Genomic DNA, 15,297 nt, shown 5'->3' with positions numbered 1-15,297 from the left:
AAAGTAAGTCCTGAAAGGACTGGGAAAGTTCTGAAGCATCCCTTTTCTGGCCCAGCAACAGCATAGGTAAGGCAGCCTGACAGTAACATGATGCTATAGCAGCCATGAGGCTGCGCAGCCATTCATTCTGTGGCTAAAGCTGCTGAAGTGCATTGCAAGATCTGGGTCTATATTTTGAAGATTTTTCAGGCTATGTTAGTGAGACACTTTTATGTCCTAGAGGTATATGGAAAATGCTAGGATACAATGCAAAGGAAAGGCCTCTCCTAGACACCTCCACTAAATACAGTGCACTGTACATGCATTCCAGTTCAACCCTGCCTTTACATGCTGTCCATAATGTACCAAAATACAAATGTACTTGGAAATGGAAAATTAAATACATTAAGTATGTTTTAATTAGATGCATCTAACAAAGATGCAGAGTGGCTAATACTCTCTGTGCATGGTGATTTCCTGTGTGTATATTTCTCTTCTATTTTGATTTAGAAGCTGACAGAGCCTTTCCTCTTTTTTTTTCTTGAGGATACCTTTGGAAATCTTGATTTCAGTAAGGTTTGTGGGTATTCTTAATAACCAGAAGCCCTGTAGTCCGCAGGTGAAGAAACCACTCTGGCTTCCCCAGATGTCAATATAACTACAACTATGTCTCACTTGTGTCAAATAATGTGTTTAGCTGTGCAAAAACCAGAGGAAAGCCAGGACAGATGAGGCAAATGGCTGGGCAGGTTATCATCAATTTATCAAAATCTTGGCAGACTCCAGCTACGCCCCTTAAAGTGTTTGGTTCCGAGCTGACCAGCTTGGCACTTTCTGATTCGTTGAAATGCAACTGACTGCAAGGTGATTGTCACATTTAAGGCTCCTCTCCTGCTTCTTCTGCCCAAGCTTGAGAAGGCTCTTAAGCTTTAGCAGGCTGCTTGAGAGGCACAATGAGCAGGCAGCCATACAGTGCTGACCTCGTTACTTTTCTCTCCATCAGAGTTCCTGTTTGCTGCTAGGGTTTGGGGTGTACTCCAAGGACAACCTGAGGCTACTTTTTGCCTTCTCAGGTAATTTCTTCCCAAGCAGTAAGGGGCATGCTTTGTGTGGCGGCTATATTCCCTACTGCCTTGCAACTAATAGCCAAGAAAGATGTTGGGAGCAAGGCTACCTAAGCTGTTTACCAGTCTCCAGGAAAGCAGTGGCAGCTCTGTTAAAGGGGCACAAAGTCTTCTGAGACAAAGCCACCGGTGGGTTTATACCATGCAAGAGCTCTCTAACAGGCACTTCCAGTGATTCTTCGTGTGTTCCCTCATGAGTTTCTGACACTGAGTCTGTATTTTGTCCATGGTGACTACCTGTGGATATTCAGGCCATGCTAGATATTACTGATATTGTAGTATCAGAAAAAAGAAGATTAAAAGGAAGCAGAGTGAATCCATTCAAACCAAATCCCCATTCTTCATAGCTCTTCTCCTGTCTCTCTCTCTCTGAAGAGACAGGGTTCACCCCTCTTTATCACCATCTCCTTCTTTGTGCTAGGCTTATTCTGCATCTTACACCAGTCTCAGAGCCTCAGCAACACTGTTGGCCGACACTCTTCCCTGTGGATGACAAATGCTAGATTTGAGGATCTGTAGCAAGAGCAGATTAGTGGCAGTCATATTCCTTTGCAATGGTTCACAGTAAGCCATTCCTCCTCAAATTCATGTCAATCCCTTCAGTGCTTTTATGTCTTCTAAATTGCAGCTAAGTGAAAGGGCAATTAGATTTCAGTGATTAAAATTATTTACTTACCGTATGTAACAGTTGGAGCATCTCCACGTATCTGAGGAAAGAGACAAACTTTTATTAATTGCCATCAAATCATTGTTGAAGGGTGGACTGCATAGCTTCACTTTTAGGAGAGCAACAGATAGGTCATAACAATGAACTCACACTTTTTCTGAAGACATCAGCTCCTGGGCAATGAGGTAAGCTCTGGACTGGCCTTCTTTCTGTCAACAGCAAAAACCAGAGACAGTTAAGGGATGTCTCATTCCAAGAAGTAAAGCAGAGTTAGAGAACACTTTAAACTGACATATTCCTTCAGTAAAAACAGTGACCAGGCTTTTATTCTTTGCTGTTCAGTTTCTAGCATCCTGGAGTCCTTTCCATGACAGGGTGTTTCCGCTATTCAAATACCAGTAATATAGTACAATATAGTAGCTGCTAAGGCAGATGTCAAGTTTGAAAAATGTGTTCTTATTGAAGAAGGAGAGGAATTTTCTGTTGATTTTTCACAGGTCCAAAATTTATCAGAGAAGCAGAAAGTGCTTAGCTTTGAATAGCCTCTTGGCTGTTGAGGCTCATACCATGTATTTAGTACTCTTAATAACATGAAAAATGGAGTACTTTATCATGGTCATATTCCAAACTGTTCTGACTGCTGAGAGACCTGTGGATGCAAATGGGGCGAAGGGCTTTATTGCATGCTAAACAAAATATCTAAGCTAAATGGCCATAAATATCTCCAGAAAGCAAACAGTTCAGTACTCCAGCAGACAACATTGTCTGAAATCTCAGTGGTATCTACTTAACTGGTAGGAAAGAAGCAAAGCGTATGGCTTTGAGGTGCAAATGGCTAATCCGGATACTTTGCTCCTATTCATGACTTGTCCTTAAGTAAGAAAGAACCAAAGCATGGCAATATTCACTGAAAGAAATCAACTGGGAAGTGTTTGACATATTTAGCAATGGTGAAGTAGGGAACTAAAACAATAGTCTAGTAGTAGTAAAGAAAAGCAGCCCTCAGTGACCTAAAGTGGACTCTGGGTAGATGGGTTCAGCAGCAAGACTTTGCGACGTTGTTTGCCAGACCAGGTATGCTGGAAACTCATTGCTTACCAATCTGTTTCTGAAAGCCTACTTAGGAGATACTGGGACTTGCTGAGGTACAATGATATGAGTCAGGTGGGAAGTTTGTGGCTGTTATTTCCTCCATAAATTCTGCATGAGAGGGCTGCTAGGGGTCAGGGAGCGCAAAGCTTAATTGGGACCTCTCATAAAAAGTATTGATGGGACCCTAAACCCAAATTTGACTTCCCACAAATGCTGACTTCCCAAATCACACCTGATAGATCAGTTACATGATTGGGATTTTCATAGCAGAGACTGAGCAGTAAAAAATGCCTAAGTGCTTTCAAGTAAATGTACTATAGGCGTTTTACTCTCTGTCCTTCCTCATCATTAGCATCCCCTTGGGATGCAGGTGTTCTGGAACATGATAGAAGTATCTGAGTTGCTCGAAGTCCCATTTCATCATCACAGTGAACCATCTGCACCATTTGTCTCTACAGAGGGATCAGTTTCTGGATTTCAGGATTTTCTTTCCCTCTCTAAGCTTCTGGTTCATTCTGCCTGCAGTAAGCTGCAAATAGTGTAGGAAAGAACGAAACATTCCCTGAAGCGCTGGAAGCTGAATTCAGTCATGTGGATACCTCGAGTGTAACAAACCCAGTAGCAAGGTCAACTGAAACATAATTGAAGCTATTTCACTGCCCAACATCTGTAAATTAGAAGAGGAATATGTGATGGAACAGAAGTTACATTTTTAAGATTCTTCCAGTTTTAATAACTTCAGGCATTCATTACAAAAGCAAGGAATTCAAGCACCAGCAAATGAAATCACCACTGTCTATTTCAGAGGAACCAGGGGCCAGTAAAAGCATGTTGCAAATAGATGCCAGTACTGACTGCACACAAGCAAGATCCCTTGCTGCTCTGTGAGTTTTCACCCTGGGAGTGATGGACCCCAAGGAGGATTATGATCTAGTCAATAGTCAGTATGAGTGAAAAAGTTCTTGAATCCTGATGATGATGGGTTAAATGAATGACGTTTATGTATAGAAAATGAAGGGTCACAGTGACCTCTTTTTCATCTTTATTTCTGTGTACTTTTGCTGGGAGGCAACTGAAAATTGCAAAAGCCAAATGAGATACAGAGTGAACTATTCATCAGTCTTAGATGTCTAACCCATCTTTCCTTTAGCACCAGGAGTCTGAGGGTATGTCCCCTGGTACTTTGTTCCTTCTGGCTGATGGGTGCCAAGGAGCATGCTTTGAATCACTTACTTCTGGAGAACTACACTACAGTTTTGTAGCATGCACTAGAAAGATCTTACATTTTTTCCCTAGTTTCACTTTCCTGCTGGGAGGAAATATTTGATTGCCCCTTTTCCCCCGGTTCGACTTTGTGAACACCTCTTGAAGAGAATGGTGTGCCTCTCCTGGTTGTCCCAACTGCTGTAGGAACACACTAGAGGCACTGAGTTTTCTGTTCTCTCTTATTTTCTCTACATAGGCATAGCAGAACAGCTGAAAGGGGTGTGTTTCCTTCCGGGTCACGTGGCCCAATGCTTGCTGCTCAACACATCTTCTGTAGACAAGCCTGGCTTTGGAGTGCCAAGAAGCAGAGTGCATTTCCCCAGCAGGCCAGGCCCACTTTCCCTTTGCATATACACATTGTCACACTCTGTAATTCCTCTTATGATTAATACATCTTGGCCAAGAGAGAAAACACAGGGACCCCAGTGTCACATGGCCTGTCTAGGGCAAGTTTGAGACAGTGTCTCTAGGCGTTGCCTGTCTTGTGTTATTTAATTGCTGTTTGTTTAACCAGGAAATGAACTCTGAGATTGACGACAGTGTCTGGAGACAGACTTCTGGGAATTGGGGATAGAGAGGGTGCAGGTCCCTCAAGCACCAAGTTTCTGAAACTTAAGTCCAAGTGATTATTATAACACTGCCAAGCTGCAACCGTTTCAGTAATCTTTATTCCCTGCACACCCGGTCTTGTGTCCAGCCTCGCAGTATGGTTCCTTTCCAGTTTCCAGGCCTTACTGCATGCCTCTGCTTAGCAGATGGAGGCCATGGAGCCATGTGATGACCCATGGCTTTCTGCTTCACTTAGTCTTCTTGTCTTATAGCCTCATCACCCCATCCTCCCCAAACCCAAATGCTTAATAAAATGCTTGCAATATACAATGTAAAATTGCAATATGTAACTGAAGTATCTCCCCATTCTCTCCATTCTGAAGAACATGCTGGTGTCAGGAAGGTCACAAACACAAAAGCACTTCAACCAGGTTAGAAGCTTGTACAGTTGCTGCAGCTCAGCTGATTAGCGTAATTTGTGAAGCAAAGATGATACTGTGCAATCATCTCTCCATTGACTAACAAATTAAGCCCTACAGCCCTCCTCCAAATGCATACCTCCAAATTGAAAACTAAGACCTAGAGATGACTTGTGACTTGCACAGTTTCTCCTTCTCCAACAGCTGATGTTTCCCAATATATAATGAAGCACACCACCACCAGAAAGCTTTTGTTCAGAACAATAAATACCTAAAAGCCTGCAGCTCTTTACAGGGCACATGTATGAGCACAGCTGCAGTTAAGTACTAGTCTTAGGCAGTTCAAACTGAGAAACTTTAGCTTTCACATCCCTTTTGTGCCTTCTAACAGAACAAACATTTGGGCTGAGAAGGGGGAAACAGTGAACAGTGGAGAAAGGTGGCTAATGGCCCATGCTGAGTGTGCTAATATGGCACTTCACTGTTGCAGGATTCCCTTCTCTGTGTAGTAGTGATCCCATTAATGTAGGGGTGGGTTAGGGTTAGGTGGGCCCTAACAGGCCATGCTTTCATTAGATGGTACTTTATTGACAGTGCCAGTCACTTCCCTATGAGTCCAGTGCCAACTCTCAGTTGTGCTGACCCAGATGTTTGCAGGACCTTGATCAGAACCAGAGTGGTCTCCTGATCCAGCTTAAAAAATTGTGGGCCAGGGGCGAATCTCTCTCCGTGAGGCTGGAATGAGCTTGTATGGCCTAAAAGCAGCACAAGTAGTTCACAGAACAGCTCACTAAAACTAAAGCATTAGTACTGTCCAAGTCACTAATCTGGAGTACTCCAGATACAATGCAGGAGTAACCCCTTGCATTTGAAAAGCAGATTAACAAGACACAGAAGCAGCAGCTCCCTTCTTCTGTGTGCCACTGGCTTGCCATGCTGATGTGGACAAACTGCATCTCTTCGTCCATTTTCCTATGTGTATGTGTCTTATTTCACAGACTCCTCAAGACAGGTGCATTGCAGCTGGATGGTACCCAGCACAGGAGCACTTCTGTCACAGTCAGAGGCTGACAGCAGCCTCCAAGCTTCAGCCTCTGAGCTGAACGACTTCATAATACCCTTTTTGTATTATTATGAACTATGTAGCAGTTCACAGTGATGTCACAGTGGTGCCAACAGTAAACTGAGGCAACACAAGAACAAGTGACTTTTTCAGGCTGGCTCTGTGAATCAGTGAGAGAGAAGGAAAAGCAGTCCACACCTCCTGTCTCTGAGGCCCCTTCCTTGAAGAGCTAGATTGCAGCTCTCCTGGGGAATTATGTCAATCAAGAGCTGTCCCTTGAAAAGGCATCTGAATTAGGTGCTTCCTCAAAGCACACAAATCTGTCATTCCCAGCTCCAGCATGTTTCAGTTTGTGTGTGTGTTTGTTTGTTTTAATATATGAAAGTTAAAGGTTTGCAAAACAGAATGATTAATGTAGAGTCTGAAAACCAAGCCCACCCAGTGGAAATGGATAAAGTGCAGCAAAGGCAATTTTATGTGCCGCTGCCATGCGTCAGTAGCTGCCTTGTTTGTTGCAAGACGTTTGTGGCTAAGCTTAGTGTTCCCTGTTTGTGTGGGGTGCAGGTCCCCTCTATCTGCCATACTGGGTCGCTGACCCCTTTTCATCCACTGCCTTTTATTTTGATACCTGGGAGAAGGGTGGAGCATCTTGCCTCTAGTGCTGCCCTCTCACAAGCACAGCATTAGGGATGTTTCTGTATGAAGTTCCCCTTCATGCTCCCCCCTGCCCCAGCACATCCCCATATAATGGTAATAAGCACCCCTCCAGTCTGGCTAGTACTAGATATATTAAACCTAAAGCCCTAAATGACTAGCCAGAATGCTTTGGGTTTTCACTGGCCTACAATCCAGCCACATCTGGTCTGAATTCCCTTTCTTTTATACCATGTTACTCTGGTTACAGGCTATTCACCTCATTACAGACTTTCACATTTTGCCACCAGGGTAAGATCACATCTCTTGTACGCTGGCTGTATACAGTTCCTTGTAACACATTGCTGGTTTTAGACTGAATTCAGTAGTATTTGCGTACAGATTCATATACTTTTGGATTTCCCATACGGTTAACTGGCAAACAGATCTGTGTTCTGGATGAAAGAAATGTCTTTGTGTTCTAGCTATGGCTTTATTACTTGTCTAGGATTTGTATTAATTTATTTCCTGAATGCTTTATAGACTGTAATAATTACAGGTATTCACACAGATTAATCACATTCTTTTCTTACTATTCTTCTGAGATTCCACTCAGTTCTTCAGATCAAACTCCCTCCTGTGTTTACAAACAGCATTTTTAATTGTTCCTTTGCCTAGTAGCTTAATGTAGGGTTTGCTATATGACATTCCTAACTATAAGAGAGTTCTTAAAATAGCTGACGTTGCTACAATATTCCTAGCACCACATTTACCCAGCCACTGCTTTCTCCTTCCAAAGGCACTCTGTAAAGGAAGACTCAGTCTATTATCACTGTGGTGCAAACTGTGCAATTGATTGCAGTCTAAATGCCTTCCATTTACTATTGGGGTTATTTTTAAGCCTGTCATTTTGTTTGATCATCATAACTTTATCATGTGTGTGACACAGTCTGGATCAAGCAGTGTGATGGATATAGCTCTTGAAGTCCAGTCCAAGGCAATGTTTTATAGCAGTGTTACAGGACTGTCTGCATGGTGCTCTGCAAGATGCTGGAAAAACAAATTCTTAAATTAGTGGATGGGTTCCTGCCCCTTACCCATCCCCACAGAACCCAAAACCTGTGCTTCATTTCCGTGTATTTTTTCAGAAAATCTTTGCACCACCATGGGGCCTCTGCTGCATCTCCCTGCTGTGGTTTGTCCCAAACGTTTGTGCCCTTCACCAAGCCTAACCTACATCCCCAAGTAGAGCCGTTAATGTAGTAGGAAGGCAGATGCATTCCTGATGCTATCAGCTCACTGAATCCCTTGAAAGGCTTGATGTTCCCACAATGAACCTAAAGGCTAGCAGCTAGCTTTCTGCCTTGTCTGCACATCTGATCTCTAATCTGCATCAGCTGTCCCTCCTCTGAAGACAGCATAAAAATCACTCCTCCCTTCTGGGTCCTGTCTTCAGTCAGACAGATACATGTGGTAAAATAATTGTCTTGGAGCTCCTTTCAGTTTTGTAACAATTGGAAGTTGTAGGAGGTTAGTGACAAAAGGGACCAACCGGCCAGAAGATCCAGTCCTAAAACGTACCTACAAGAAAGGAACTGTCTGAAGACTCTTGCTTGAAGATTCTGACAATAAAATGAGAGGTAGAAGCTATGGAGGGGTAGTTGATGCAGCATCTTCTTCAAACTACTGAGGCAATTAAAAAACTCAGATCATAACCAGCAACAGGTGAAACTGACCAGCATGTGTTAATTTTAGTCCATTTCAAACCATGGAGCTGAGCTTCTTAAAGCAGACTTTCAAGATTATATTGTCTCTGTTTGTGAACTTTTTAAAACTGGAATTTCTGAGACTGCTACAAAAACTAAGTTCTGCCAAAGGGAACTTGGTTTGAAGTTGGTGTCTAGTCAAATCTGAACTATTACGCTCATTTCCCCTTTAATTCCTTTAATGCTTCTTAGCTGGGTGTGTCCAAGATGGATTTACCTGGTTTTAGCAGTAAAAAACAATCACAAAATTCAGGCTTAAATCCAGGTCAATGATGAGAGAAAAAATCCGGGGTTCTGCATCCTGGACTTTGAACATTTGTCTAACGAGTGATGGTTCAGAGGCAGGAGATAAAGAGAAGGTCCTTATTTTATTTGATAGAAGTTTTTTGTCCCTAACTGAAATCCCTAATTCCTTTGTTTTGTTTTGTTTTGTGGTGGTTTTTTTTTTTCCTGTAGATAGCTCAGATGCCATCATATAACCTTCAGAGCCCAATACAGGAAAGTCATGTGTCACCTTCTGATAAGCTGGGAGGAATTTAATTAAATGAACATATATAAAAGATGCATGAATGAGAGATGGTCCAGGAGTTCTTCTAAATTAGCTTAGCAGGAAGAAAAAGAGTGAATCTCTATCAGTAGTGTAAGTGGAGGGCATTGCTTTTTGTAATATAACCAAGCAGAATCACAAAGGTTGAGAGAACTTACAGCATTCCCTGCCTCTGAGTTCTCTAGATTGTTATCATATGCCAGTGGACTGAAAGGAAGGAAATAAAGTGCTTATTTAACCAGAAAGAATGAATTTTCACTCTTAGTTCTGTATAGAAGAATAAAAACCACCAGGTGACTTCTGATGAGAAATGCTCAGCTTCTCAGGGTTTGAGGTACTCCCAAGTGGAATAAAGGCAAAAATTTGAAACCCACCTCCTCTTTTACATTTGTATACTTGTCCCATTCCAGTAGGTTTTTAGTAATAAAAATTCCTGTAACCCAATGGAGATGAAAGCCTGTCTTTGTTTGCTCTTTAAAATAAAGCAAATAATGTAAAAAATACCTCAACATATATTATTGGCTATGATTCTCAAATTGTTTACAGAACGGATTCCAGTATGCCCTAAAAATTTTGCCACGCTCATGTGAATCTGGTCACCAGGAGAGCAGGGGTTTAAAGGAGAAGAGCTGTTGAAACAATAACAGGAAATGTGTGTACAAAGCTGATTTTTAGAATTATATTTACTTATAAAAATGAGCCTTAAAAAGAAACACCAGAGGAAAAAATTCTGCAAACTGGAAGTCTGGCAGTTCTCTAGCAAGCAGGCTGGGAGAAAGCAGGTGAGATAAATGAAAGCATGCTGCTTGCATTTTGATACAGGAATTTGTTCATGACAGTGAAAGGCAGCAGGTAGAATCCAGCTCAACGCAAATGAAAATCATGTATCTGAACATAGGGAGCAGACAACAGTTAAATATATTGCATCCTTCATGTCAGAACCTGCACTGTCTTCCCTCAGAAATTGAGTCTTCCCTGTCCATCTTTTCATTATTGCTTCACACAGCCTGCAGCCATGATTCTGAGACTGTCACAGAGTAGCAAGAGTCCTGATGCTAGGTGACCTCTGACAGCCCAAATCAGGTGTCTCCTTTAACAGATTGGATCCTGGGGACATCTGGGACATGCAAGGTTTGACAGGATGGTTCCCAGGACCCTTTAGTTTGTCCAAAGGGATGTGTGCCCTAATGAGGCTACAAGAACAAAGATGCTCTAAGGTGTCTCAGTGCCACTTGTCATCTCTAGATCTTCTCTTGGTCCCACATACATGCATAGCCCCCCTGACTTGGCTTACTAAGCAAATAGCTTATCCAGGCATGAAATTATTGCTGCTTCAGCCCCTTTTTAGAGTCTGTAGCTAGAGCCCAGTAGATTGCAGAGGGGGTGATGTTCCTACAGCCAGAATTATAACAGGCACATCAGGTTATGTCTGCTTTCCTGGCCTGCTTCTTGGCAAGGTGAATAGCCATGTGCACTAATTCATCAGCCAGCTTGGAAATATGGCCTGTACTCAGATGGAGCTGTTTTAAGAAAGCTCCCCAGGAGCTTGTGAAAGGCTGGTCCTGGGTACTGTGTTCCTTGCTGACAATTAGTTTGGTAAGCAAAGGCCAACCAAACCACCAGACCTGTTCTGATGTTCTTTCTCAGGTCTGTACAGATATTTTGTTTGTGTTCACCTGAAGAGTGAGAGGGATACCTCCAGTCAGACTCGGAAGCACATGCTTGTTCTCTGAGTCCTGACTTCCTCTGTGACAGCCACACAGTTGGTTGTCCCAGCACAACAGTATAATTAAAATACATGAGATGCAGTAAAGGAGACATTTAGAAAACTGTAATATCCTAGTGTCTTGAGTAAACCCCTACAAAAATGGCAATAAAATTGGTTTTAGCAGTCTTGAATTTGCTTCCAAGTGCACAGCACTTGTGTGCATAACCCTTGTGAACTCAAGTCACAATTTTCTTGTCAATTCTCCACCGGCATCACAACTAAGAGATGCTGAGAAACCTGACCAGCTTAAATAACACACGAGTGCATGCTCTATAAGTGCTAGTGGTTTGTCAGCTAATATAACTGAAAGGAAAAATATTTTTCATTTAACAGGGAATGTCAGAAATTTGAAGTCTTTTCCCTTTCGGAAAAAAAGTGAAAACAAACAACAAAATTTCATGAATTTTAGAGGAAAGAAGGGTTTTTGCAATTGTTTAATTTGTTTCATGTCAGTTAGAAGATCAAACCAGTTTTTTCCACTGGTACCAGAGGCAGCTCAGCACCACGCAGAGTAGACTTGAAAGTGGTACAGCATACAGGGAAATCAAAGGAAGCTATTCTCCCTCAGAGATAAGAGCAACAGCAATTTCCTTTGTTTTCACTGTCATTCAGCTTGCAGTTTCTTTTTCTGTTTCTCAAGAAATGGTGTCCTTGTAAGGGGAAAATTCTGCTCCCCACTCTCTATAGCTGCCCTTGAATAAAGCTTCACATTCTGGAAACACTTGAAGAGATCTAATCTTCCTAGAATCAATGTACTTATGCTTCTTGACAAGAGTTTACCCTCACTCAGCCATCACTTGATTTTGAAGGGGCATGTGCACAGACCTTTGCAGGTTCTGACACGCATCCATGACCAGATACAAGCCATCTACAATAAGGAAGCCACATAGCTGTGCTGACACTGAGAGACCAGGCCAAAGTGAAAGACAGAGAGAGGTGTAGGAAATGAAGATTTGCTATTTTCCTATGCAGCCTTAGTTCCTGGGTCTCAAATTGGAAGACTTCAGAAGAACATATCCCTTTGCTGCATGCATACCAAATGGGCTATGCACTGGGGTGCTTGTACTCAGAGACACATTATTAGATTCTTAGGGTCCTGGTTTTAAGAACACACACACACTCACACAGATCTGTGAAAAACAAAGATACTCAATTCCATTTCTTTAGCCACTGAACTGTTCTGGAGAAAACAGCCTCGTATGGTCTTAAGCTGTGGTCACATTTCCATGGTCTTCTCCATAATTTGTTTAAGATCTGTTGTACTCATTAGACATCAGTAAAATAAACCCAAACACGAGTACATTTTCCCATGATGAGAGAATTTTGAGATGGCAGAGACCTGTTAGACAATTTACTCCATCTCCCAGCCAACACAGAACTGGTCCCAGTATGTTATTTCTCATTGTTTTATTCAACGTAGTTTTAAAATTCTCAAGATCACAGCTATATCTCTCTTCTGAGTGAGACATTTTTCCTGACATTCAAGTAAGGCCTTTCCTGCTGGCTGTTGCCTCTGCTGTCCATCTTAAGACTCCAGGTCTTTGGCTTTGCACGTTATAGGGGCAAATTGTTGCTGGTGCACTGGGGGAGTAAAGGATCAACGGCTCTGGCATTTCTAAATGAGCACCAGGCAATAAGCAGAGAGATCTGAGAATCCAGGTTCTTCTGTACATTGTTTCTCCCTCTCCAGATTTCACACATTCCCCATTTTCAGCTCTTTTACCTTGTTGATGAGGCTGGAATCACCTGGGCTGGTCTCGTCATCTTCTGAACTCTTCTGTTCCTCATCTGATGTGACGACCTCCATTGGTATCACAGACACTGGGCACACTTTGTACGGCTCAGTATAGGCACTGCAGAGAGAAAGAATAAACTAGCTCACTGGTGTTATTCCCAGACACTCGGTATTGCTCAGACATAATGAATCCACACATTTCCCAGAGGTAACCAGTCAGGGGCAGGGAATCCCTGCAGACCTGCTGGGCTTGGAAAACAAGATTTCTCAGGCTTTGGCTTTTTCCTGCCAGGTTCAACAGCAACCATTTAGGCAAGTAGAAGGATCTGAAATGAACAGTGGGAAGTTAACTGAACTTGTTCAGGCTACCCTAAAAGATCAATGTTCTGGCTCAGTTTGGAGTAAAAAGTTCATGTTTAGTTGCAACCAGAACTGCTTTGTTCCTCCCTAGTCAACCCCTCAAAATGGATGTAATAAAATCATACTAACATCTCAGTGCTCATTAAAAATAGAAGTTAAGATATTGTAACAATGGCTTTTCTGGGAAAACATCAAAAGGATGAGAAAAGTGTAATTGTAAGACCAATAGCATCAATCAAAGCACAAGCTAGTCAGATCTCAGAATCCTTGAGTTGTTTCAAGGAAGTCTGAATTCAGCTCCACAAACCCAGAGAAAGCCATGTACTGGATCTGGTGTATAATATGGGCCAGTGGCTTCCCAACATTTCCTTTCAGAAAAAAAATATTAATTTTTTTTAATTAAAGTTGCCAGTGATTCCAAAACTTCCACAAAGCATGACTAGAGGTAGGTTCTCCAGGTGGTGCTGGCCCTTTACCTTAGAAAGTTGTCTTTTATGGCTGAATATGCTGAATATGCCTACCTCTAAATTCCAGATACTGAATCTTAGTCTGCTGAATTGGAGGCAGTCTTCCAAATTTTCTTACTGTGCAGGTACTCACAGGCTGGTTCAGGTTGTCCTCTCAATTTGTCTTTTGTATGAAATAGGTGAAGGTCTTGGTGTCTTACTATGTCATGCCTCATATCATGTAACTGTTCTAAAATCTCTGAACTTTATTCAGTTATCCATTAGCATTAATGAATTTACTAACCATTTTAGCACCAGTTTTTACTACCAGCCAGTTTTAGTGCTGTTCTTGGTACTGCAAAATAAAACTCAATATTCTGGCACTGGCAAAATAGTGTCAAGTATACCAGTAGTAATACCCATCTATTCCTACCTGACTTTACTGTGTTTTTACATTCAAGGATCAGATCAGTATTTTTGGCCACACTATCATTCTGGGAGCTTATATACAGATTATACACCACAGTGGCCCCAAGCCTTTTACATTTCTGGAGGTAAGTTCCAGCATTCAGCCAACAGGGCAAGTCTGTTGTCTTGAGAAACAAAATCTAACATCTCCATGTGTTCCAGTAGACATCTTGGCCAGCCAGGTCAGTCTGTAATGTGGGCCTAGCTTTCTCAGTGTATATGGCTTCTTCTCATTTCCTCTGAAATATTTTTCATTACTTTCACAGTTCTGCCTCATCTCTTTATTTTTGTTTGATCTCCCACTTGGGGATCCCAGATATGAACAAACCAGAAGCTTCAAAGCCAATGATAGAGTGATAGGAGGCTGGGCAAAGTTGCGTTAATGTAATTGGCAGAGCAACGAACAAAGAGACTCCCACAGGCACTGACTAGATTTGTATTTCCTCTTGGGAAGGAAACTCCCTTCATATCTGCATACACTTCCAAACTGCAAACAGGGCTCTGTGTCTCCCCATGGAGGTGCGGCTGCCAGCCTTTCTTTGATGTTGCCAGCTTTTCCTTCACACTCAGAGTCAAGGAGCTCTTGGAAGCTGCCCGGTGCATTTGCTACGGCTGGGCAAAGGGCCAAGCAGCAGCACTGTTCCTCACCATTGCCTTCTCTTGTTTGTTACTAGTGTCTGCAGTTTTCCAGTGTGGGCAGCATCACAGCACTTCCGAAAACCTGCCTAGCTACAACAACAAAGGGGCCTCAGCACAAGTGAAAGCAAGAGCAAGGCAGATACAGGAACAGCTTGGGAGGCTTATTAATAGTTTAGCCAGTCTCCTTCCTTACTTGCACAGCGTTTCTGCAATTTGTAATTGTTTGCCCCAGCAGATGTGAAATTAAGTCCCTCCCTCCCTCTCTCCCTCCTTCTCTCTCCGATAATAACTGCATTATGTTAATGTAAGAACACATTATAATTTGGGAAGAACGCCTCCATATATTAGTCTGGTAATCATTATGAATGGCATTATTAAAGACTCATACAGCAGCAAAACTTGCCATATTGCTGAACTGTTGCATGGGCTTCATTTATAGTAGGCCTGTGGTCCAGTGGCACTGGTTTGTGTTTAAAGAGAAGTCCTGAAATGTTACGTTTCTCATTTGCACATAGAATGGGCACGGGCATTTTTGTGCCACCCTCCCCATCCTGCCCTTCTCCAGCCACTTCCGCAGCATGCAGGTCTTCACTTCTGAGACTCTTCTATATTGGCATAGAGCTCCTGGGCAGTACACCTTTCCTGACACCCAGCATGTGTTTTACTCCAACAAATTCACATCCTTTTATTCATTTTATATGTCTATGCTCTTGCAGTCTCCTAGCAATCCTAGCTCCTGAATACTTGAACTAAGCCTAGGAACTGGTCACCAGGTG

At 42.4% G+C, this 15,297-nt stretch overlaps 1 protein-coding gene across 2 annotated transcripts in view; it reads right to left on the bottom strand.

Annotated features, from left to right (window-relative positions):
- FGD5 (FYVE, RhoGEF and PH domain containing 5) overlaps positions 1-15,297 on the bottom strand; it is a 110,114-nt gene that overhangs the window by 54,949 nt on the left and 39,868 nt on the right. For both annotated transcript variants that reach the window (XM_056334432.1, XM_056334433.1), the window contains exons 3-5: positions 12,597-12,726; positions 1,921-1,979; positions 1,780-1,810 (exon numbers count right to left, since the gene is read on the bottom strand). In XM_056334432.1, the coding sequence (XP_056190407.1) occupies positions 1,780-1,810; positions 1,921-1,979; positions 12,597-12,726 (220 nt within the window). The remainder of the gene's footprint in view (positions 1-1,779; positions 1,811-1,920; positions 1,980-12,596; positions 12,727-15,297) is intronic.

This window comes from Falco biarmicus, chromosome 4 (assembly GCF_023638135.1).
Source record: "Falco biarmicus isolate bFalBia1 chromosome 4, bFalBia1.pri, whole genome shotgun sequence".
NCBI classification, from domain to species: domain Eukaryota; kingdom Metazoa; phylum Chordata; class Aves; order Falconiformes; family Falconidae; genus Falco; species Falco biarmicus.
This window is presented reverse-complemented; position numbering and strand designations above follow the sequence as displayed.